This window comes from Dasypus novemcinctus, chromosome 2 (genome assembly GCF_030445035.2).
Source record: "Dasypus novemcinctus isolate mDasNov1 chromosome 2, mDasNov1.1.hap2, whole genome shotgun sequence".
NCBI classification, from domain to species: domain Eukaryota; kingdom Metazoa; phylum Chordata; class Mammalia; order Cingulata; family Dasypodidae; genus Dasypus; species Dasypus novemcinctus.
Genome location: NC_080674.1, coordinates 60,441,467 through 60,465,071, shown reverse-complemented (window position 1 = coordinate 60,465,071; position 23,605 = coordinate 60,441,467). Strand labels below are relative to the sequence as shown.

Here is a 23,605-nt window from a genome sequence, read left to right as displayed (position 1 = left end):
TTTGAATAGAAATACTTAAAAATCACTACTCTAACTGATTTTCTTGTACTGTTTTCTCCTTTACCTATACTTCCTCCTCACTGCTAGAGGAGACATATTCCTGAAACGCAAATCTATGACTTAAAATCCTTCAGTGGCTTCCTTCTACTAAGACACTCAAAATCAAAGCCAGAAAAGATTTGAGAATCACTGGTCTATAGTTTATATTTTAAACTGTTTTCTTGGCATAAAAGATGAATTAATCTGGCTCCTTTGTTTCTCTTACCTCAACTCTCACTGCCCCCTACCTAACTGTCCCCACTCTTCCACGGTATACGGAATTCTTTGCAACCCCACTAGCTACTGGCTTGTCTTTACTCATTTGTCAGTCAGGCAAGTAATGTAGGCTGTAGTTTCAGAGGGCCAAGGTGCACGTCCAGGCTTGATGCTAAGCAAGTATCTGACCTTAAGCAAGTAGTTAACTCATGAGCTCCAGTTCCCTCATTTGTAAAATAGTTACTGCTACAATTCCTCTACTTCAAGAATCCTATTAATTACAATACTTCACTCAATTTAATGGGAGTTTTAAAAATTAGAAGTATTATTTTAAATTTATACTTTGAAACTAATAGAAAAGGCATATATTTTGCCATACCAATGGCTACCACTTTATTTTTCAGCATCTCAAAGTATAGGTCTTCTTCAAATGAAGATACTAAAGATTCATAACCGTTTTTGGACCATGGTAGCAGACTGTTTTTCATAATCGCTTTTGCATCTTAGAGATTGAGAGTAACATTTTAAGGCATAATGATTCATGTTTCTTAATTTAATGATTGAACAATAGAGGTTAACTGTCATCTATTAAAAGTCACTGAGAAGATTTTGACAGATGGACATTTAGCATCTTAGTAGTCATCTTTCAGTTCTAACATATCAGTCACTTTGAAAGTTCTTTAACATCTTCTGAGGGCTTTGATATTATCTACTCATTTTAAATGTGGTGTTTCTTTATAAATGGCCAAGAGTTCAATGATAAAATGTTTATTACTTGCTTTTCAAGATACAGAAATATAGCCTTTCTCTCAGAAACAAATATTTTATTCACTTACAGTAAATGTATGTCTCCCAGGCATATTTCATTTATTTTTTGCATACAGAGCATATTGGCTTGAATAGTGCCCCCCAAAATTCATGTCCATCTGGAACCACAGAATAAGACCTTTTTCAGAAATAGGGTCTTTGCAGATATAATTAATTAATGATCAAGATAAGATCATCCTGGATTATCAGGGTGGGCTGTAAAGGTAATAAAAAAAATCACCTTATAAGGGAGAAGCAGAAATTTTGACACAGAGAAGAAGGGGATATGAAGATGGAGGCAGGAATTAGATTCTTAATATTCGCTTAAAATGCCTTCAAAAACTACACTATAATGTCTAATGGAAAAGGTAAATTACTCTGTATTATTATCCTAGGACTGTAGTAACATAGTAACACAAACCAAATGGCTTAAAACTGGGTGGTCTCCTTCTTGTTCCTTAAATATAACAAGTGTCTTTGTACTTGCTTTTGCTATAGCCAGGAATGCTGGCTCATTACTTCCTTCAGGTTTCTGCTCCAATGCTACCTTATCAGAGAAGCCTTCCTTGGCCACTCCATACCAAACATCACTCTTAGGCATCATGCTATAACCCAGGTGTTCTTACCAGGAGTCCACAGACTCCCAAGCAATCTGTGGAAAGATTTCAGGGGGTCCATGAGCTTGAATTGAAAAAAAATCAACTTATTATCTTTATTTTCTCTGATGTCTAACTGAAATCTAGCATTTCCTTCACTTATGAATGTATGCAATAAATAAATTACAGTGGTATTCATCTCACCTGACTGGCAAAGGGGTCTGTGGAACAAAAAAGATTAAGAACCCCTGTTCTAACCTCTTCAATTTGCTTCAGAGTGCTTCTCCCCACCTGAAATGTTTCTATATTTCCTTGATTGTTTATTCTGTCTTCCAATGACAGGAGAGCCAGAGCTTTCCTTTTTTACAGTTCTGTATCTCCAGAACCTAGGATAGTGCTTGACACATATTAAGTTTTCAATAATATTGGTTGAATTGATGTATTAAGGTGAGATCATTGAAGGAACAGGTGTTTGCTATGCATAGCAAAGGCCATGTATTGCTGTACTTAACATCTGCAGCAAAAGGCACTATCCTTTTTTACTATCATTTCTAAGACTTACCATGATTTTCAAAATATTAAAATGTGAAGGAAGAAAATGCATGTTGCAAGGAGTAAATAAAATAATGTAGGAAAAGTATTTGACAGAATGTCAAAAAGTTAACGATTCAATGAATACAATAAACATTTTCATCTAAATCCATCCTTTCCCTTTTCTATCCCATCGCAATGGAAGTTTTGGGTTTTATTTAGTTTAAGGAAAATACTTTCATCTGTGCCCTGCAGTTCACATCCCCACCCCTTCCTTCTCAGAGTTATCATGCCATCATTTCCCTTCCTCCTCTCAGATCCTTAACATCCCTCTTTCTTTGTATCCCACTAATCAGCATTTAAACCTGATCCATGCAAAAGGCATCGCTTCTGATAATTTGCGTAAAGATATAGCCTTGAGAGGGCCACTGGATAAAAAGTAATTCATGATTAGGCACCTGCATACTTCCCCACTTGTCCCTCTCACAGCTTTGTGGATTTAATTGCTGCTTTCTGTATATCCAATACCCCATGTTTTTCCCCCTAAGGTTTTACAGGTGCCAACTGTGCCCAGAATGATTTTATCCTTTGATTTCTCTCGCTCACACACACACACACATACACTCATACTCATGTACTCACGCACTCATGTACTCAAGCCTTCATGTACTCAGATTCATACACAATTAGATTAGCTGATTTCAATTTGTAGTTGAGGTCTTGGCCTCAATTTGTATGCCCCACCCTTTGAGAAGCCTCCCCCAGAGCCCTAAGAATTGGGTGTTCCTCCTGTGTTTCCATAACAGACACTACATATCCCCATCAACACCCCTCTATCTCTCTCAATTTTAGTTGCTTATTTATTTATTTTCCTGAAGAAAAAGAAAAGCTCATTGAGGCTAAGTATTCTTTTGTGTTCATCATTGAAATCCCAAGACTGCATGGGAATTGGCACATAGTAGATGAGATTTTTTTTTTTTTTTACTTGATTTGACAAGTGTCATTAGAAAGCTGCAAATCTGGTTTCTGGTAAAACTGAAACCTGTAGGACCAAGGCCCAGTTTCAGAGTAGCTTGCTGCTGACTTTGCATCATTGTGTTAATCAAAAACAAGTGTGCTTAAGGACAGCAGCTCTTAGCTTATCATTTATTTCATCTTGCTCTTTATTTCCTATTGGGGAAAAACACTTAGAAATCCTAATGTATCAAAAACAAGGGGATAGAGATTTTAATGCTAGTATTTGTAGTCATAATATTGATACTACTATCTAGCATATGAATCCATTTTAACAATTTTAATAACCCTTCATATATTTCAAAGAAATACCCTAAGCCTATTACTGTTCAACACTGAAGACCAGGATGAACTCTGAGACTTTTCAGTGCATCCTTTGGATATTTCTAACTGGGCAACTGTTTGACCTTATGTAAGGCAACATCTGATGATAGAAGTTTCCAATTTTAAGCTGACTGTTTAGCATCAAATTAACATATCCTAACAAATAAAAATAGCATGCACGTTGAAGTATACATAAGATACATGCAAAACAAAATTCACATTTAAATTCTTCTCTCATCACCAGATTATAAATGGACCCTTAAGAGCTATTGCAACTTACCACTTAATTCTGTGTTCTGATAGAAATGGTGCTTTCTCTCTGCTGGCTTTTAATTGACATACTTTCTGCCAGAACTCGCCATCATTACTGACAGGAATATTCTCCCTTGTTGATTACCCAGCAGCACATTGAGTGATTGATTTGATCACTAGGGCAGATTTGCATTGTGTTGGCAGCAAAGGGTGGTAGTGCATAATCTCCACCTCACAGTAGTGGTACCAACTAACTGCTTATTTGGGCTTATTCAGGAAAAATACATTGCCAATTTACCTGGAATTGTCACTTTTTATACAAATGTGCTGGTGTTAATATGGATCACGTTCAAGGAGGTCCCTCATTGACCCAATAGTTTGTGAGGAGGATCTCAGATTGTACCCATAAAGTTCCAACTCTATGGTCAATCAGTAGGAAAAGAACAGATAACGTATTTGACATTTAAACAGGGGAAACCAATTGGACAATCAAATATTTCCATCCTGGGGTTGGTTTAATTAGGAATAGGCAATTCCTAGATTAATGAAAAGAGATTTTAAATAGGAGATTGAGAGTGTTCAATTTTTAACAGTGTAAGATTTCCTCTCACATGGAGACAGCTAGAGTAATAGATAAGGTATATATTTTCATGAGAGCTGGGTCCTTTAGCTAACTTTTCTAGGAAGTATTTTACTCACATGGGTAAGTCAACTAGCAGTACCAGGAGTATTTTCTGCAAATATATAATGAAGGGTGAGGCCTGGATCAGTGGCTGTTCATGTATTGGAATCACCCAGGTAGTTTTAAAAATTGATGCCTGGGTCTTCCCTCCAGAAATACTGATTTCATTGGTTTAAGCAGGGTGTTTGGTCAGAATCAGAATAACCTGGCAAATATGGCAAAACAACAAAAGCCTTAACCCTATCCTACTTCAAGGAGCCCCAGTGTTTGTGTTCTTTATTAGCTCTCCATCAAAGTTTGAGAAATGTTGGCCTAAGGTTCAACATCAGAAGTTTGATTAGCTATCCAGGTGGTACTTCTCTGGTGAAGCTAAGATTGGAAACCACTGTCCTCCAAGTCTGGCAAAGATACTCAAGATTGCTAGCTTTTATTACGCATTTTACTTTGTATTAGGCATTGTGATAAGTATTAATTCTTTAAGTAATCACGAAATTCTGTGAGGTAGGTAAATAATAACAGTACTACTTTGCATATAAGAGACTGAGAGGGTAAGTAATTTCGTTACGGTCACATGAGTAAGATATGCTGGATTGGAACCAAAACTGTTTGACCTTAAAGCCCACACAATAAACTATGACTATTAAAAAAATCTTTCGGATTTATAAGGGAAAGTGGAAACTCTAAAAGTTGAGAACATGTTAAAGGGTGTTTAAGTGGTTTTCTTATATCTTAAAATGTACCTGACTTGTCACTAGATAGCAAAAACAAAGAAAATGATTAAAAATAGAGAATATAGAAAAAAGTATTCATGAATTAAAAGGAAGGAGAAAACTAACAGTGAGAAGCAGATTATATTTGAATTATTCTGTCTAATCTGTAAAGAAACTCATGCATTTCTTGTACTGTTAATATTGGAGCTGTAAGAGTGAGAGTTGCAGATAGAGGCATTTTGCCATAGTTACAATGAGGGAAAAGATAGCATATATTTCAGAGGAAAGAAGAAATTGGTGTACTTCTTTGGAATGGTTCCCAATGTTAATGCAATGAATTAAAAAGAAGAAAAAGCAATTTATATTGCATAAGACTTCTTTTTCTCCTTTCATGTTTGGGGAAATAGGGATGCTATGCCCTCCAAGACATGGAAGATGCTTTGACCTTTGCCATTAGTCACACAGGGGAGAGAATGTGCCTTACTCAGGTGAGTTTTCATTCCTACACAGAGGGAAGTGTTGTTTGGGAGATTCCCTTGTTCCACTCAAGACACAGCCTTTCTCAGGTTTTGTGCATGGTTTGCCTGTAGGCATATTGTCGCTATCAAGATTATGGAGGAAGAGAGATTTCCCACCATTAAAGTACTAAGAAGAGATGCTGAGAATCTTTCTGCACAATATTATTAATACATTTATCTGCTCCCACTTATAAAAGGGCACACCTGCACATTTCATTGACTTTTCTTTCTAATGAGCAACATGAACATTATTCCCACTGACGCTATTTCTCCAATGGTACCTATACTAAGCACTCACTATGTGGAGAACATTGCATTTTCAGCACTATGGAGAGTCTGAGGCTTATTTCCTGGTTCTGGTATTTTAGTGTCTATTATATGATATGCATAAAATGTACCTATTCAATTATGTTAAGACTGTGTGTGCATTGGATAGAATATACGGCAAGCAAGCTATTGTGAGTTTCTAATATATTTATATTTCAAGTACTGGATGGTGCTATGATATCTCCCACAAAGTCTAATTCTATAAGTATTTTAATAGTGAGAAATGACCTGCCGGGGGGGGGGGGGGGCAATGCAAGGTCTATCTATTACTCTGAAATTCTCTTGCCTTCTTAGGTACATCCAACATTGTAGGAAAACACTAACTAAAGGAAAGAAATAAAAGTTGAATTTGAATTTCAATGCCAAATATAACTCTAATTTCTTAGGAATAATAATAATACAACATCTTCTTAAATACTTTGGTAATAGAGCCATATTTTCTGGAAGTGGCATAAAGGCGAATTGCAGGCAGGCATTGACGGTAGAAACCACCGAAGTTAACTAGAGGTTTATAATGGAAAAGGTGCCCCAGCCTTTGCTGTGGCCACGGAGCTCAGCCTGGGCTCTAAAATTAAGGACCACTCTCCTTGATGCCCTGCTAGGATCTCCCAAAGACCTTACAGCAGCAGCAATAACACAAGATACCAACTGGAGGAAGAGCTTCAAGAGGAAGCACTGGGCTTGCTCCCTGCTATGGGAAAGAGCCAAACACTATTTAATCCTGTGTCAGGGAAAGAGACTAGATTAATCCTAATATTGGATCTTCAGCCAGATCCAGTTTTTCAGCGACGCGCATACACACCGTTGCGGGCAACTTTGTCAGGTCAGGTGCATTTAGAAGCCCCGGCATGGGACTTATCGCAAAGAAGCTCTAAGAAGAAACAGCCAGGAATCAACAAACCGCTTTCTCAAGGAGGACTGAGGCAAGCAGAGGGGAAGAAGATACCTCCGGGGCAGTGGGGAGCAGTGGGTGGAGGGAGGCGGGGGCACGGGGAGGGGAAGGATCAGGAGGATAAGTCTGACTCCTGACTGGCTGGAGTGGTTTTGGAGAAAGTCCCTGATCCGGCTCGCCAGTCGGGAGCTGTCCAACTTTTCAGCAGCTCCGGAATCAGGGGTTTGGGTTCCTTCGACTGAAGAGGCGGCTGCTGCTGTCGCTGTCGCTGCTACTGCTGCTTCTGCAGCTCGAGCTGCTAACAATTCTTGCTCTCACCGCCGGCGCCCGAAGGAAGAAAGGAAAGAAGAAAAGGAGGAAGGAGGAATCCGCCGTTGGCGAAGCCGCGCACCGCGCGCCCCAGTCTTGGTGACCTGGGCAGCCCAGGAGCGCGTCTCTCACAGCCCTGTGGAGGGAGCCCAGTCGCGTTCTGCGACCCCTTCCGCTGACAGAGCTCTCTTTCTGTTTCCCTGAGCCTCTGGTGGCTTCAAGTGGAAAGCTGAGCCCAGCCTCTGTTTGGCTTCAGAAGCGGTGGCGGCGGCAGCGGCAGCAGCAGCATCCGGGAGGCGCTCAGGCCAGCGCGGTGAACCCCGGCTGGGCAGCAGGGCACGGAGTCGAGAGCCGGGATGGAGGCAGAGGGCAGCAGCGTGCCGGCCCGGGCGGGCAGCGGCGAGGGCGGTGCCGGCGCTGGAGGGGCCACGCTCAAAGCCCCCAAGCATCTGTGGAGGCACGAGCAGCACCTCCAATACCCTCTCCGGCAGCCCCAGTTTCGCCTCCTGCATCCCCATCACCACCTGCCCCCGCCGCCGCCGCCCTCGCCTCAGCCCCAGCCCCAGCCCCAGCCCCAGCCCCAGCCCCAGCCCCAGGGCCAGCTACAGCCGCCGCCTCCTCCCTTGCCGCCACCACCCCCGCCGCCGCCCGGGGCCGCCCGCGCCCACTACGCCTCCAGCGGGGCCACCGGCCGCGTCCGGCACCGCGGCTACTCGGACACCGAGCGCTACCTGTACTGCCGCGCGATGGACCGCACCTCCTACGCCGTGGAGACCGGCCACCGGCCCGGCCTGAAGAAATCCAGGATGTCCTGGCCGTCGTCCTTCCAGGGACTTAGGCGGTGAGTGGCCAGCGTCCCTCCCCCATTCAGGGAAGGTGTAGCTTCCCCCTTCTCAAAATCCCCTCGTTGGACCCAGGGCCAAATTCTTTTCGGGAATTGGGATAGGATGAGCAGGGGGCGTGAGTTGCACGGTCTGTCTTTGCTGGCGAGGATGAGATTCAGGTGTGTGTAAGGGATTCCAGGGGTATGGCATTAACGCAAATTGGGATTGTCTGAGTGTCTGTATGTGCGCGCGCGGGCTTCCCGTTTGTGCCACCCACCATCTCCCTCCCCACCCAATTCCATCCCACCCTGGCGAGTGGACTAACAGGAGAATCCCGTTTGTTCTGGGTGGAGGAGGAAGAAGGGTGGAGGTGGGGCGGAGGCTTGAGCTGGGAGAGTAACCAGTAATCTGTACACTCCCCCAGAGTGAGGAGGGGTCCGCGAGCCATATCTGGTGGAGGGGGAGGAGTAGATGAGGCAGAGTGGTCCCCGGATTGCAGCTAAAAGCCTGAGAAGAACTCGAGCTTCTCTTTGTCAAGTCGGGAAGTAAAGAGAACAGCGAAAAGGGAGAACAAACACGTGGGTGACTTGGAGAGTTTAGAGCAAAATGTTCAGCAATCCTTATGAGAGGGAAGGAGTGAGGGAAGAAAGAGGGAGCAAGGACGTTGTGGAAGTTACGCTATGTCGGTGTGTGTGAGCGTGTGTATTTTCAGACGTCTGCAAATTCCCAGGAAGAAAGCAGCCAGCAAGACGTGGAGATCTGATTATAGTGATTTCCCCTTAACTTAAAGTGCTCCGGAAGACCGGGCTGGGAAGCTGCACGTCAACGGGGAGTTTTAACAGATGCTGGCAACTCTTTTTCCAAGGAAATGAGTAGTGTAAAGGACCAAATACAGCTGCTCTACGGAGTCAGCTCCGGATTCTTAACTCAGGTGTGGAAGTGGGAGTTGGCTTGCATCGGGTCCCTTTCCTAGCTACCCAGAAACAGCTCCCTCTCTCCTTCCTTCCCTGTTACAAGCGCTCCAAGCCATGATCCTCCCCCCACCTCCCCAACCCAAAGGCACACATAATTCAGGTTTCAGGAGCTGGTTATCCTTTACATGCCTATTGGAAAAGTAGAGCTGTTATCATCTTAATGGGCAGGCATTGAAGACTGCACATCCAGCTCACATACCTGGATGATGGGTGATTGTAAATTATAAGTCAGGGCTGGGTGTGAAAAGAGGAAAACCTCAGGCTGAGATTGTCCAACTCTGACTGACAGTGCATTGCATTTATCAGAGAATCTTAATAGAGTGTCCAAATGTGTATTTATCTGAGGGGTTTTTGTTGTGTTTTTTTTTTTTTTTTTTTTTTGTGAACGGGTATATCCTATGGAAAAGAGAATCCAGTCAGACTATCCCACCCCTGTCAGCTTCCCCTTTGCTTTCCTTATATCTCTATGTACCAGGCCTTTTTTTTGTAATGTCATTGTACCCTTTGGATGCAAAGGATAAGAACTGTAGTTATAATCTCAGTTCAGATCGATTTAAACTTTGATGATAGGTGTGAATTGCAGACATTTATAAATTGATATGCATTTCATTTTTACTGCCAGACTGCTAAAGACCACATGTAGCACTGCCTTTCATTTGAAGTGGAGGATATCCTCCCCTTGGAATGAGTACTGCAATGGTAAAATAAAGACCAGTATGATAGTTTTTATTTTTGACCCATTAATGGGATTTTTTATGTGAGGTTGAGTCCTTAATAATCACTAAATAAGAACAAGAGTTCTAGTTTGTTCTCTGCATTGATTAACTTTGTGGAGTCCCTTAATTGGCTTCATTTCTTAATAAAGTAGAAAATGTCTGGAAGGGTGGAGGGAAGGAAAAATCAAGCTAATTGGAATAGATGTATTACATCGTTGATTTGGATTTATTTTTGCTATACTCTCTACACTGATTGATTATTCTATTTGAAATTCTTTAGTTGAATGGTTCCCAGAAAAACAAGGTTGTATACCATTTGCATGTAGTTTCCTCTGCCACTCATCTGATAAATTTTGTCATCTTATTTAAGCATCTTTGGACTTAAAAGCCTTGACATCACTTACATGTTTCCCACATGCTCATACATTACCTGGAATGCTTTTCCTTAATAGAATTATTTTGCAAATGAATATGTTTTCCAGACAGAAATGGATATTACTTTAGTTTTCAATTGAGAACAGTAACAATACTTTAAAATTGTCTAAGATATTTTACATTTATTACCTTACTTGAACCCTATACTAACATTTAGATGGTATAATCATTTGGTATTACATCCATTTTATTGAGAAGAACACTGAGTCCCAGAGGATGTGAGTACCTTGTTTAGTATCACATAGATCACGAATGCCAGTGCTGATATTAAAACACGGATCTCATGCCTCCACAAAGGCAGTGGGCCTTCCTGAAATAAATGTGCACAAAACCTGGCACATTAAGACATCCATAGTACCAAGCATGAGGTTTAATTGATTGATACCACAGGATATCAAGTCCAAATGAACCAAAACCGAGATGTGGTTTAAAATCATTTTATTTTCAATGACAGATAGCATAGACTTCTAGAAGCATTGGTAACTTCTAGATTTCATTTGAAATCCTGGCTGTTGTTACATTTGTGTTAATAGTCATGCAGTGTATTTGTGGACTTTGTACAATGCATATAATAATAATATGAAATGGTGTTCAGAGGAATTAAAGCTAATTAGAGCACATCAAGTTGTTTTCAGTGATCTTCTAGAAGAGAACAAGAAAAGGTGTGAGAGGTATATGAGGAGTGTGTGTGTCGTGTGTGAGAGACACCATACAAAAAGATTGTTTAAGTAGTCTATCAAGTTAATGTCTCTGAAAACTCCTCATGGGGGGATGGATAAATGATTCCCTATGGATTATCACAAAAGATATGTATTTTTAAAAGCTATTTCTACCATGTACAGCAGCATTTATAGATATTATTATCTTGGTTGAAATTTTGTGAATTAGCTTCAGTGTGTGAGACAATTGGAAAGAGGAATATTTGTTTTAACTAAGAAATTTGTATAAACAGGAAGGAGGCAAACCTTAGATATTTCATGGTCAGTTCTTTTGATTCCATGAAAGATGTAGATATATTAAGTACATTTTATATTAAAACTTATTGGTCTAACAAGACACGTTCAGTTTTTAAACTCAATATGGAAGGAATTTGAAAGGATAAAATTACCTGAGGAATGAGTCACTGTATCACCAAGAGAACCAAATGAAATGTGAAAAAATAACACATCCTTTAAAATCGTATATGGCATCAGATTAATCATTTCCACCAATAGTTCCTTGAAATATAACAAGTTTAACTGAACCGATAAATAATTTAATCATTACTTTGATTTCCCTTTATACAGCAAAATATTTTCCTTCAAAGTCTATAGGAGCAATGCATTTTCAATATAAAATTAAAGGAAGAAAAATCAAATAGCATAGGTGATATCTTAATATTAAAAAAAATCTAGATGTCAGAAATGTAAACATGAAGAAGGTAACATTTGATTTAGGTATTTTAGAAGGAGAATAGCTAAAAACTATGATCACACCAAATATAAACCCCATGCATATTGTGACATATTTCTTTGACATTATTCTTTGAAATATATTAATATAATATATTAAATAAAAGGAAAGATTAATTTACAACAATATTTAAATTGTAAAAAAATAATTCAAGGGTTTACTTTTTTAGACTAGGATATAAAAGATGTGTCTCCATTGTTTTTATTGATTTTGCCAAAGATTTTTAGGGTAAATTTTCTAACATTGAATTTGAGTTTCACATTATCAAAAAAGCTAATTAAAAAGTTGGCTGTTCAAACTGTCTATATCAGCAAATCGAAGGCTTTGGATTTGGGGAATAGTACCCTTTTAAAAAATATATTGATTAACTGACGTTTGCCAACTGTATCTTAATAAATATGGACATTTAGTATGTTTAAATAGCAAAAATGTAAGGAAAATTTCATAATTAATGGTAACTTTTACATTGATTAAATTTAAGATTTTTAAACAAATCTCACTACATTGCCATTGTTCACAATGTGTCAAGGATGAGTGAAAAGTAGGTCATGAACCAAAAGTAGGAAACCACCAGTCTATATTACTGGAAACTATCATTTTAACTATTTTTACCTACTTTGAGCTGATTATTTTAGAGTACTATTACGGTCCCTTCAATCACGTGTAGCTCTTCACTAGTCCTCAATCATCTTAAGTGAATTGACAAGGTGATAATTGGTCAGCAGATAGAGCCAACTTTTCAAACTTCGAAAAATCTTTGTCATTCTATGGATTAATTAGACATTTTAACTTAATATACTTGCAACTTCACTCAGCTGAATGTCAGTTTTACATATTGCCAAAATAACATTTTTTTAAAAATCTGATTTGAACATTTCTGTCCATATTTGCCTCTGCTGGAAGATTGTCTTAGTAACTTGATTTACTACTTTTTTGGCTAGTGTTTTCTGAGACTTCAGTGAATCAGAAAGATATCATGGATCCATCACTTTCTTAGATTTTTAGATTCTGAAATTACATACCTTCCATATTTCATGGATGTGTGTGTGTGTGTGTGGGGGTGCAGGGTCCAGGGTCCAGGGCAGGAGGAGTACAAGGGAAAGAAGGATAAGAACCTGTCCCCAAGCAAACACAAAGTGCTTCTCATTGTGAATTGCCAACTGTGGTTTAATTGCTCACTTCTGGAGCTATACCAGGGAACCAAGTAGCCAACAATGTCCATAAGACATATTTCTCTAAGGCTAAAGAATATCAAAATGGGAAAAGATTTAGAATTCAGCTAGTCTAGTCCACTACTGCCCTTCTTTTATACATGAAGAAACATATATCCTAAGAAGTTTAATTACTTGAAATAAGTAGTTTCCAGAGAAGACTTAAAATTTACACTTGTCATATCTCCTAACAGTTAATTACATGTCTCATTGAGGCAGCTTTTAACAATCACTGTTTCCATCTTGTAGACTATGGCCTGAAATCAAAAGTTTGACAATCTCTTTAAAAGAGTATATGTGAGTAAATTGAATCCTAAAATATTAAGAGGTAGGTCATTTCAGAAAACGTACATTCTTTCATTTCCAACTTGGATATATTCATGTATATCTATATACCTACAGTGATGGGTTGATCACTAATTTCTTTCTCCAAATTTTTATGTGGCCCCCTGGGGTATCTTGGAAAGGGTTTTCAAACTGTTTCCAACCCTGGAAGCAACTTTTGCTAATTTTTCAAAGGCATCCAGTGTACCGTGAGTAAAATTATGTCGCTCTCATAGCTTATCCATCTACAAAAGTTTTAAAAATACATATAATATTGTGAGTCTATAACATGAATACTGCTAGCCCTGGCTCATCACCACAATGTTGCTAAGGGATTATACCAAGTAGTACTGTATTATATTTCAAAAATGTTGTGGCTATTTTTACTCTGAGGAACATTTTTCCACATTTAAAAATAGGAAATCTAAGTTTTCCCAGAGAAGAGGACATTTAAAATTATTTTTTCAAACTTCACTTACCGAATTGATTTGACCCCTTCGCACATGCACCACTATCGCCGTGACCCTTGTCCCACCATATGTCACCATCCACCCAGGGGCCTCAGGCAGCGATGTCCTTAGAATCTTCCTCTCTCTCAAAAAGTACATCTGAGATCACCAAGATCAACTGATTTCTACCTCAGAAATATCTCACGTTTTCCCACTTTAACCATCGTTACCACCATTTCTCTAGTTCAAGCCTTCATCATCTGTCCCCTAAACAATTTGATAGCCTTCTTTTTTTTTAAAGATTTATTTATTTATTTCTCTCCACTTCCTTCCGCACCCCTCCCCCCCACCCCAGTTGTCTGTTTTCTGTGTCTATTTGCTGCGTGTTTTGTCCGCTTCTGTTGTTGTCAGCAGCACAGGAATCTGTGTTTGTTTTTGTTGCGTCATCTTGTTGTGTCAGCTCTCCATGTGGGCAGTGCCATTCTTAGGCAGGCTGCACTTTCTTTCACGCTGGGCAGCTCTCCTTACGAGCACACTCCTTGCACGTGGAGCTCCCCTACATGGGGACACCCCTGCGTGGCAGGGCACTCCTTGCGCGCATCAGCACTGCACATGGGCCAGCTCCACATGGGTCAAGGAGGCCTGGGGTTTGAACCGCTGACCTCTCATGTGGTAGACATGCCCCAACCCTGGGCCAAGACTGCTTCCCTTCAATAGACTTCTTAGTGGTATCCAGCCCCATTCTCTCCTCACTCCAATCTGTCTCACACACCCAGCCATATACCCTCATCATCTTCTTGCCTGAAATCTCTGGGTGATTTTCTTCAAATCTAAATTTCTGTCTGACTCTTCAGAATATTAGCACAGTATTTGCTTCTCACAGTAAGTTTTGCTATTCATCCTCTTCCATGAACCCCATGAAATAACTACAATCAACTTCTTGCCATATGCCTGGCTCTCTGTGCCTTTCACCTTTTTCTTCCTTTCCCAAGTTGTTTCTTCCTTCTAAAAAAATCAGATAACTCATTTAGTTATTTGATTTTCTAGATATATTTCTTCCCTCTAGATTGTTTTTCCAATGCCCTATACAACGCCTCTTTATCTGGTTGGAAAACTCATAAACATCTTTTCAAATTCAGTTCACTTGTTGCCAGTTGCATGAATATTCCCACAAAGCAGAAGGAATATTTTTTCTTTTCTGGGCTCTCCCATTCCATTTTGTACATATCAATAATCTAGCAGTTACCAATTGCAATTTAATTATTTGTTATATCTGTCTTCCCAATTAGTTACAATAATACCTTGCACAGTACGTAAGTCCTCAATAAATGATGACCTTTTGAATGTGTAAATAATAATAAAACCACAACTTTTCAGTTTGTGTTTTCTCAAACAGGATATATTTGGTTTCCTTAGTAATCTCTGTGAAGTATGCAGAGCTAGTGATATTTTACTCATTTCATAGGTTGATGAAAGGGAATATTGACTCCCAAAAAACTAGACACATATCCACATTCAAAGATGAACTCAGACTTGGGTCTTAAAATTCGTAGTCTGATTATCTTTTCATTGCACTTTGCTGAGAGGAAGCAAGCATTTGACAAAGCCTATGAGAACAGAGGAAAATTATAATAATTACGAAGAATGAGCAGTTTGATCCAGCATCTGAGAAAATAACAGAATGAAAATAACTCCGTTATTTGAATAAAGGCCTTCTTCCCACCCCACTCCAACCCACCCTTTTTTTAGTTTATAGAGATTTTTTTAGTTTATAGAGATTCCTCGATAATGTAAAATTTTAACGTGTGGTTCTTTGGTCCTCGTTGATCCATTAAATTTGGGAATAATGTTTTTGGAAAGAATGTTCATCAGATTCTTATGAGTTCTTGGTCCACAAAATTTAAGACACTGTGCTATAAAGTGAACTAAGTTATTGGCTAGTTAAATAAGGGAATGATGATGAGAACATTGTAAGCCACAGAAGTACTGTTCTCACTGGGGTGGCAGGGAAAAAGCTGTAGTTTTAGAAAAATAAAACACTTCAGATGGAGGAGGGTCATAGTCTTAGTTAAATATGGCATAACCCCTTCACTAACTGTCACAGCAAACAAAACCTCATACAGGGGTGCTCATGAGAGCTCTAGAAACATCTGAACACTATAGGCAAGGCCCACAGCCTTGTGAAACCAGCCTCCCGTCAGTGGATATGCGATCATCTGGTTCCCCAATATAACAGAGTTAGACTGATTTATAATTTCCCTACTTACAATTCTTCTACCCCTTCTATTTGAATCTAAAATTAGTACTATATCAGTTAAACATGTCCCAGAGACATAAGCCTTCAGTCTCTTTGTATGCCAGTTGAACCCTGAATGTCAGCAGAGCTGCAGCCGAAACCTACTTTTAAGTTCTTCAGACTCACCCAGGACAACTAACAATGGGATGATGATGGACAACTCCCATTCCAAAAAAAAAAAAAAGAGGAATATCTACAACTGCAAGCAAAATAGTTCCTTCCATCTGCCCCATAAGATCTAAGCCCCCTCCTAATCTGAAGCAGAGCAGGCAACAAAAGCCTCAAAATTGAGTAACAAGCAAATATAAGGGGGGAAAGCAACTATGGACTAGTACTGTAGTAACGAAAGAACTTGGAACATTGATATAGATAGTGGTCACCAGAGGTTCTGAGGGCAGGGAGAGTGAAGAATAGTGGAACATAGGGCATTTTTAGGGCATTTAGAATTGTTCTACATGATATTGCAATGGCACATATAGGCCATTATACATTTTGTCAAAACCTAGAAAACTCTACAGTGCAAATCATAAACTGTAATGTAAACTATAGACCATGGCTAGTAGCAATGTTTCAACATTAGTTCAATTGTAACAATTGCACCATACTATTGTAAGATGTTATCAATAGGGGAAAATGTGAGAGGGGGAGGGGGTGGTCTATATGGGAATCTCCTATACTTCTTTTTCCTTTTTTAAAAATTTATTTATTTATTTTTCAATTTTTTTAGGGACTAAAATCTGAAAGAACTTTTAATGAGATGGAATTAAACGCAAAATTTATTGAAGTATATCATTCATACATAAACATACATAAACAGTAAGTGTATAGTATTAGTTGTGAACTTATAAAGCAAACATACATAACATCATACAGGTTCTCATACCTCACCTCACCCTACCACCAATAACTTGCATTGTTGTGAAGCATTGTTAACTAATGATTAAAGAGCATCCTCAAAATATTACTACTAACAAAAATATCTGACATTTGGTGTATTTTCCCCCAACACAGCCTATTATTATTATTATTATTATTATTATTACTTTATCATTTATACATGAACATGCATAAACAATGTGTACAGTTAAAAGTTGTGAACTTACAAAGTGAACATACATAACATCATAGAGGGGTCTCATACATCAGCCCACCACCAACACCTTGCATTGTGAGACATTTGTTACAAGTTATGAAAGAATATTGTCAAAATTTTACTATTAACTATAGTCCTTATTTTATATTTGGTGTATTCTTCCCCAACCCACCCTGTTATTATTTTTAAAATACATTTTTATTATTATATGCTATTTAAAAGATATATTATATATAATATTTTATATTATATATAAATATATATTATATATAATATTTTATATTATATTTAAAATATTATTATTTTTTAAATATATTACAAAACAATCAGGCACATGTGCAGGATTCCCATATAATACCCCTCACCTCTCTATCAACACACCACACTGTGGTAGAACATGTGTTACAGATAATGAGATAATATCATCAGACTATTACCAGGTCCATGGCATTCATTTGGCACACTTTTTCCATACTCCCCCATTAGCAATGTAGTATATCTTTAGCATAGACACATGATTATTACATTATTACTGTTAACCATAGTCCATAGGTCACTCCAGTTGTATTTTTCCCATGCTTCTCCATATTCACACCTTCTGCAATAGTAATGTATACCTGTTCTAGGTCACAAAGGGCACTCTTGCATCTGTACCATCAACCACAATTTTCATCCACCTTTGGGTTTACTGTGTTATTTAGTCCTTAGATTATTCTCTAACTTTCTTTCAAATGTAATTTACATCCTTAGACTACCCTTTTCATCCACAATCCCATTTATAAACCAGCTGTTAGTCACTATAATGTGTTACCATCAACTCTGTACATTTACACACTTTTACGGTAAAGTTAATTAAAACTTCTACATACATTAAACATCAGTAGTAAATCTACATACATTAAACATCAGTAGTACATACATTAAACATCAGTAGTACATCTCCTCTTACCTCCTTTAAGAATCCACCACGAACCAACAAGTCTTAGAGATATTTTCCTACGTTTTCTTCTAGAAGCTTTATGGTTCTTACTTTTATATTTAGTTTTTTTTCATCTATTTTGAGTTAATTTTTGTATAAGGTGTAAGATAGGGGTCCACTTTCCTTCTTTTGGCTATGGATATTCTGTTCTTTCAGCACCATTTGTGGAATGGACTGTTCTCCCCAAGCTGGGTGGGTTTGACAGGGTTGTCAAAAATCACTTGACCATAGATGTGAGGGTTTGTTTCTGAACCATCAATTTGGTTCATTGATCTGTGTGTTTGTCTTTATGTTTTTACCACTATAGCTCGGTAATATGACTTAAAGTCCAGAAGTGAGAGTTCTCCAATTTTGCTTTTCTTTTTTAAGATGTTTTTGGCTATTAATACCCCTTGCCCTTCCAAATAAATTTGATAATCATGTTTTCCATTTATTTAAAAAGTGCTGGTGGAATTTTTATCGGGATTGCATTGAATCTGTGTATCTGTATTTGAGAAGAACTGACATGCATTGAATCTGTGTATCTGTATTTGAGAAGAACTGACATCTTAATGGTATTCAGTCTTCCCATCTGTGAGCATGGAATGTTCTTCCACTTATATAGCTCTTCTTAAATTTCTTTTAAAAATGAGTTGTAGTTTTCTGAATATTTGAGTTTTATCTGTCATATTTTATTTTCACCACTCTTTTGAGAGTTTTAGCTACTTTTACTGATAAAATGTTCACGTCTAGACTCTCTTCCAGGTCTCTCTCCCCTGTCTTTTTTTCATAATGTAACAATCCTTTAGTATTTCCTGCAATGCTGGTCTCTTGGTTACATACTCTCTCAGCTTCTGTTTATCTGTGAATATTCTAAATTCACCCTCACTTCTGAAAGATAATCTTGCTGGATATAAGATTCTTGGCTGGAAGTTTTTCTCTTGCAGTATCTAAAATATATCATACCACTATCTTTTTGCCTTCATGGCTTCTGATGAGAAATTGGCACTTAATCTTATTAGGTATCCCTTATATGTGATGCACTGCTTTTCTCTTGCTGCTCTCAGAATGCTCTCTTTGTCTTTGGCATTTGACATTCTTATCCATATGTGTCTCAGAGTTGGTCTATTCAGGTTTATTCAGAAGGGAGTACATTGTGCTTCTTGGATATGGATATCTATGCCCTTCAATAGGGTTGGGACATTTTCTACCATTGTTTCTTCAAATATTCCTTCTACTCCTTTTCCCTTTTCTTCTCCTCTGTGACATCCATGAATCAATGACACACATGTTTGCACATCTCTTGCTGTTATTTATTTCCCTGAGAACTTATTCAATTTTTTCCATTCTTTTCTTCATCTGTTCTTCCTGTGTTCGCTTTCAGAGATAATTTCTTCAAGCTCATCAATCCTTTCTTTTGCCTCCTCAAATCTGCTATTAGATGATTACAGTGTACTTTTAATTTAATTTATTGCACCTTTCATTCCTGTTAGATCTGGTATCTTTCTCTGTATGCTTTAAATTCTTCTTTGTGTTCATCCAATGTCTTCTTAATATCCTTAATCACTTCAGCCATCTCATTGAATTTATTAAGGAGATTTGTTTGAACATCTATGATTAGTTGTTTTAACTCCTTTATGTCATCTAGAGGCTTATCTTGTTCCTTTAACTGGGTCACAGCTTCCTATTTTTTGGTGTGGATTATAATTTTTTGTTGGTGTCTTGGCATCCGCCTTACTAGTTGTATTTATTCTGGGTTCAGTTTCTGTCTTTAATTTAGGACTTTCTTGCCCTTTCTCCTTTGCCAGTTGTGTAGTAGGAGCCAAGGATCTAGCTGGTTCTGCAAACTGTGGAGGATCAAGTTGTCCTCATTGCCCCAGGGACCAATGAATCTTCTCCCAACTTTCTCCTTTGCCAGAGGTAGGCACAGAGCCACAGCCATGTGGAATAATCCAAGTCGTGCAAGCCTAAACTGTAGGTGCCCAGAGAGACTGATGAAGCTTCACACCCCCTTCTCCCCTACCTGGGGCAGGGATGGAGCTGCAGGTGTGAGCAACAATCTATGCCTTGTGGGTACAAAATGACCACAGTTGCCAGGGTAGATTTCCGGCTATTCAACCAAATGTTCCAGCAGTTACCCAGAGAGACTGGTGCAGGGTTCACCAACTTCCTCCTTGCTAGAGGTGGGACTGAAGCCTAGGCTAGGGCTGCAGTCTGATCTGGGTGAAAGAAGTGGTCTACTTTCATTGTGATTTTCAGTGCTGTGTTTGGAGTCAAAATTGCAGCTACCAGCCCATTTCTGATTTGGACAGGTTCAGACTTTAGCTGTTCTTAGGGTTATACTTTAGCTAGCTGAATTTACTAATAAGTAGCTAAAGTCGGTGGCCAACCGTCTCTCCCTCCCCTGTTTTTAGGAAATGGAGCTTCCACTTCCAGCCATGAAACAGCTCCTGGGGTGGCTTGTACCGCCAGAGTAGGTTGATCACTGGCCTCAGTGGTGTGGCCTGTATTTTCCCGGAGAGGCTGGCACAGGTCTCCACAGTTTCTTCCCTGCCAGAGTTGGAGCTGGGGCTTATGCTAAATCTGCAGTCTGATCTGGGTGGAAAGAATCCAGTCCCCACCAGCACTGTGATTTCAGTCCCCCTGCTTCCCCTCGTGTCAGGGATGGAGTTAAGATGGCTGCTGCTGGCCGCTTTCTGACTTGGACAGTTTCAAACTTATCTGTTCTCAGGATTATACTGTAACCCACTGAATTTCCTCATCAATACCTGAAGTTAGTGCCGAACCATCTCTTCCTCTGCCTCTTTTTGGGAATTGAAGTTTCCAATTCCAGCTGCTGAACAGCTTCAGAGGCAGCCTGTGCCTCTAGTGGGGGCTGGGCACCGGCCTCCATGGCGTGGAGCGCTCTACTTACGAGTCATCTCTGCAGATGAGCAGTTTTCTTCTTCTATTCCTTCAAGGATGTTTCAGGATGCTCTTCTGGTCTCCTGGAGCCCCCAAACAGATGCTTTAGATAGCTCTGGGTGATTTACTAACTGTCCTGTAGCACAGGTTGATTCTAGGAGTTCCTTACTCTGCTACTATCTTGCTGGTTGTCTTTCTCCTGTACTTTTGATATAACTTTTCTGTAATATAAAAATAGTGTATTTTTAAAATGGCATATTCTCAATGGAATTTTAGAGGATTAATTGATTTCATAAAGAACATTTTGAAAAGAAAAAAAGTGTGATTTTCCCCTTGAGATTTCAGAACATACCATATAGAATAGTAATTCAAACAGCGTGGTATTGATTCAGAAATAAGCCAATAGTTCAATGGAACTAAATAAAGAGACAAAAATCAGATTCATGTTAATATGTAAATTTAGGATTGAGTAAGGGCAGCATTCCAAACTAGTGAGAACAGGGTAGACTGTTCAATACAAAGTATTTTTTCGTTTATTGAAATAGAAAAAGTTCCTAACCTCACACCCTAATAAAGAGCATTGAAATTTGGTAATAAAAAGATGAAGAACTTAGAGAAAAATGGACAAAGGACTTGAGTAGGCAATTCAAAAAGAACAAAAGATTAATGGTGTACATACATTTGAAAAGATTCTCTATTTTGAGAAAATTCAAAGGAATAAAATTAAAACATCAATATTATTGAAATGGTTACTTATTGTTTTGGAAAAAATATTTAAAATGAATAATTAAAAGAATTAGAGAAGATGTGGAAAAGTAGACTTTCTTGTATACATTTTTAGTGAGAATGCAAATTAGGAAGACCTCCTTGGTGGGTAATCAAAATGTGTATCAAAATTTTCAATATGTAAACCTTTAACCCATTAATTTCATACCTAAGAAGTTAGCCTATGAATATAAGCAAGTGAGCAAAGAAATGCTATGTTCCAACACTGCATATAATAAGAAATCTGGAAACCACATAAATATCTTTCAATAGAGAATTGATTAAAAACACCTTACAGAATAGATCACAGAATATTGTACCATTTGCTTGTGTGTAGGCATGCATACTTACATAAATGTGATTATGTCTATATATGTGTGTGCTTGTGCATATAGATATGTATTTGTGTATATTCGTGTGCATGTGTGTATGCATATATATATGTGTGTGTAGAGTGTGTATATTTAGGTATGTATTCTCACAAGTTAAAAACCCCATTCAACTATTATAAGTGTATAGAAAGATGTCCAAGATGAGTCTTTAACTTTCTATTTTATGTTCTTTTTATGTGATCTTTAAAATGTGATTTCCTTTAAAATGTGTTGCTTCATAAGGAAAAATAAGATTTTCTTCTTTTGTTTAAAAACTATTTTAACTTATTTATATATTTTATTTGTATCCCACTTTTCTCTTCCCCAGAAGAAAATAAAATGTTTTGTGTCATAAAACAATTTAGTACAGCAGGCTAAAAATGAGGAAGTCAAAAAGTGGGGTAAATAACAGCATGAAAACGGTATGCAATATGAAAGCAAAATACACACCATAGGGAAGTGGATTTGGCTCAATAGATAGAGCGTCTGCCTACCACATGGGAGGTCCAGGGCCTACCAACCCATGTGGTGAGCTGGCCCACGTGCAGTGCTGATGTGCGCAAGGAGTGCCGTGCCATGCAGGGGTGTCCCCCACGTAGGGGAGCCCTCATGCGCAAGGAAAGCGCCCTGCAAGGAGAGCTGTCCCATGCAAAAAAAGCGCAGCCCACCCAGGAGTGGCATGCACAGAGAGCTGACACAGCAAAATGGTGCAACAGAGAGAGACACAGATTCCTGGTGCTGCTGACAAGAATGTAAGTGGATACGGAAGAATACACAGTGAATGGACACAGAGAGCAGACATCCGGGGGGAGTGCGGGGGGTGGAGGATGGAAAGAGAAATAAATTTATAAAATAAATCTTTAAAAAAAAAATACACACCATAGTTGCCTGAGTATGTCTAGAAATAAGTAACAGGTTTAGCCCTGAGCTTCCTATCAGTAAATCTAAGGAAGGAAACACTATCAGTTCAAGATTCATAATATCAGTAAGTTTAAAAAACTAATTAGGGGAAGTGGACTTGGCCCAGTGGTTAGGGCATCCGTCTACCACATGGGAAATCCACGGTTCAAACCCCGGGCCTCATTGACCCGTGTGGAGCTGGCCCATGCACAGTGCTAATGCACGCAAGGAGTGCCATGCCACGCAGGGGTGTCCCCCACGTAGGGGAACCCCATGTGCAAGGAGTGCACCCCGTATGGAGAGCCGCCCAGCGTGAAAGAAAGTTCAGCCTGCCTGAGAATGGCACCGCACACACGGAGAGCTGACACACAAGATGACGCAGCAAAAGAAACTCAGATTCCCATGCCGCTGACAACAACAAAAGCGGACAAAGAAGAATACACAGCAAATGAACACAGAGAACAGACAACCGGGGTGGCAGAGTGGCAGGGTTGCAGGGTGGCCGGGTGGTGGGGTGGTGGGGGGGGGAGGGGGAGGAGAGAAATAAATAAATAATCTTTTAAAAAAAGGACTTGTTGGAAAAAAAACTAATTAGTAGCACTGGAGAAATTGCTCTTACTCTTAGAATTAAAAGAAAAATTCCCCATGGTTTCTTGTAAAAAGGATGCCATATAATATGGTGCCTACATTTTCAACAACTTTCCTTCATTCTACAA

The 23,605-nt window shown here is 39.0% G+C and overlaps 1 protein-coding gene across 3 annotated transcripts in view; it reads left to right on the top strand.

Moving 5' to 3' along the window:
- Nucleotides 1-23,605, top strand: part of PDE4D (phosphodiesterase 4D) — a 1,544,760-nt gene that overhangs the window by 597,820 nt on the left and 923,335 nt on the right. Inside the window, exon 1 of one of the 3 annotated variants that reach the window (XM_058309211.2) lies at nucleotides 3,164-8,058. The exons of the other annotated variants lie outside the window; for them this stretch is intronic. Within the exon in view, the coding sequence (XP_058165194.1) occupies nucleotides 7,574-8,058 (485 nt within the window). The 5' untranslated portion in view covers nucleotides 3,164-7,573. Of the gene's footprint in view, nucleotides 1-3,163; nucleotides 8,059-23,605 lie in introns of those variants that run through there. 3 annotated transcript variants of the gene reach the window in all.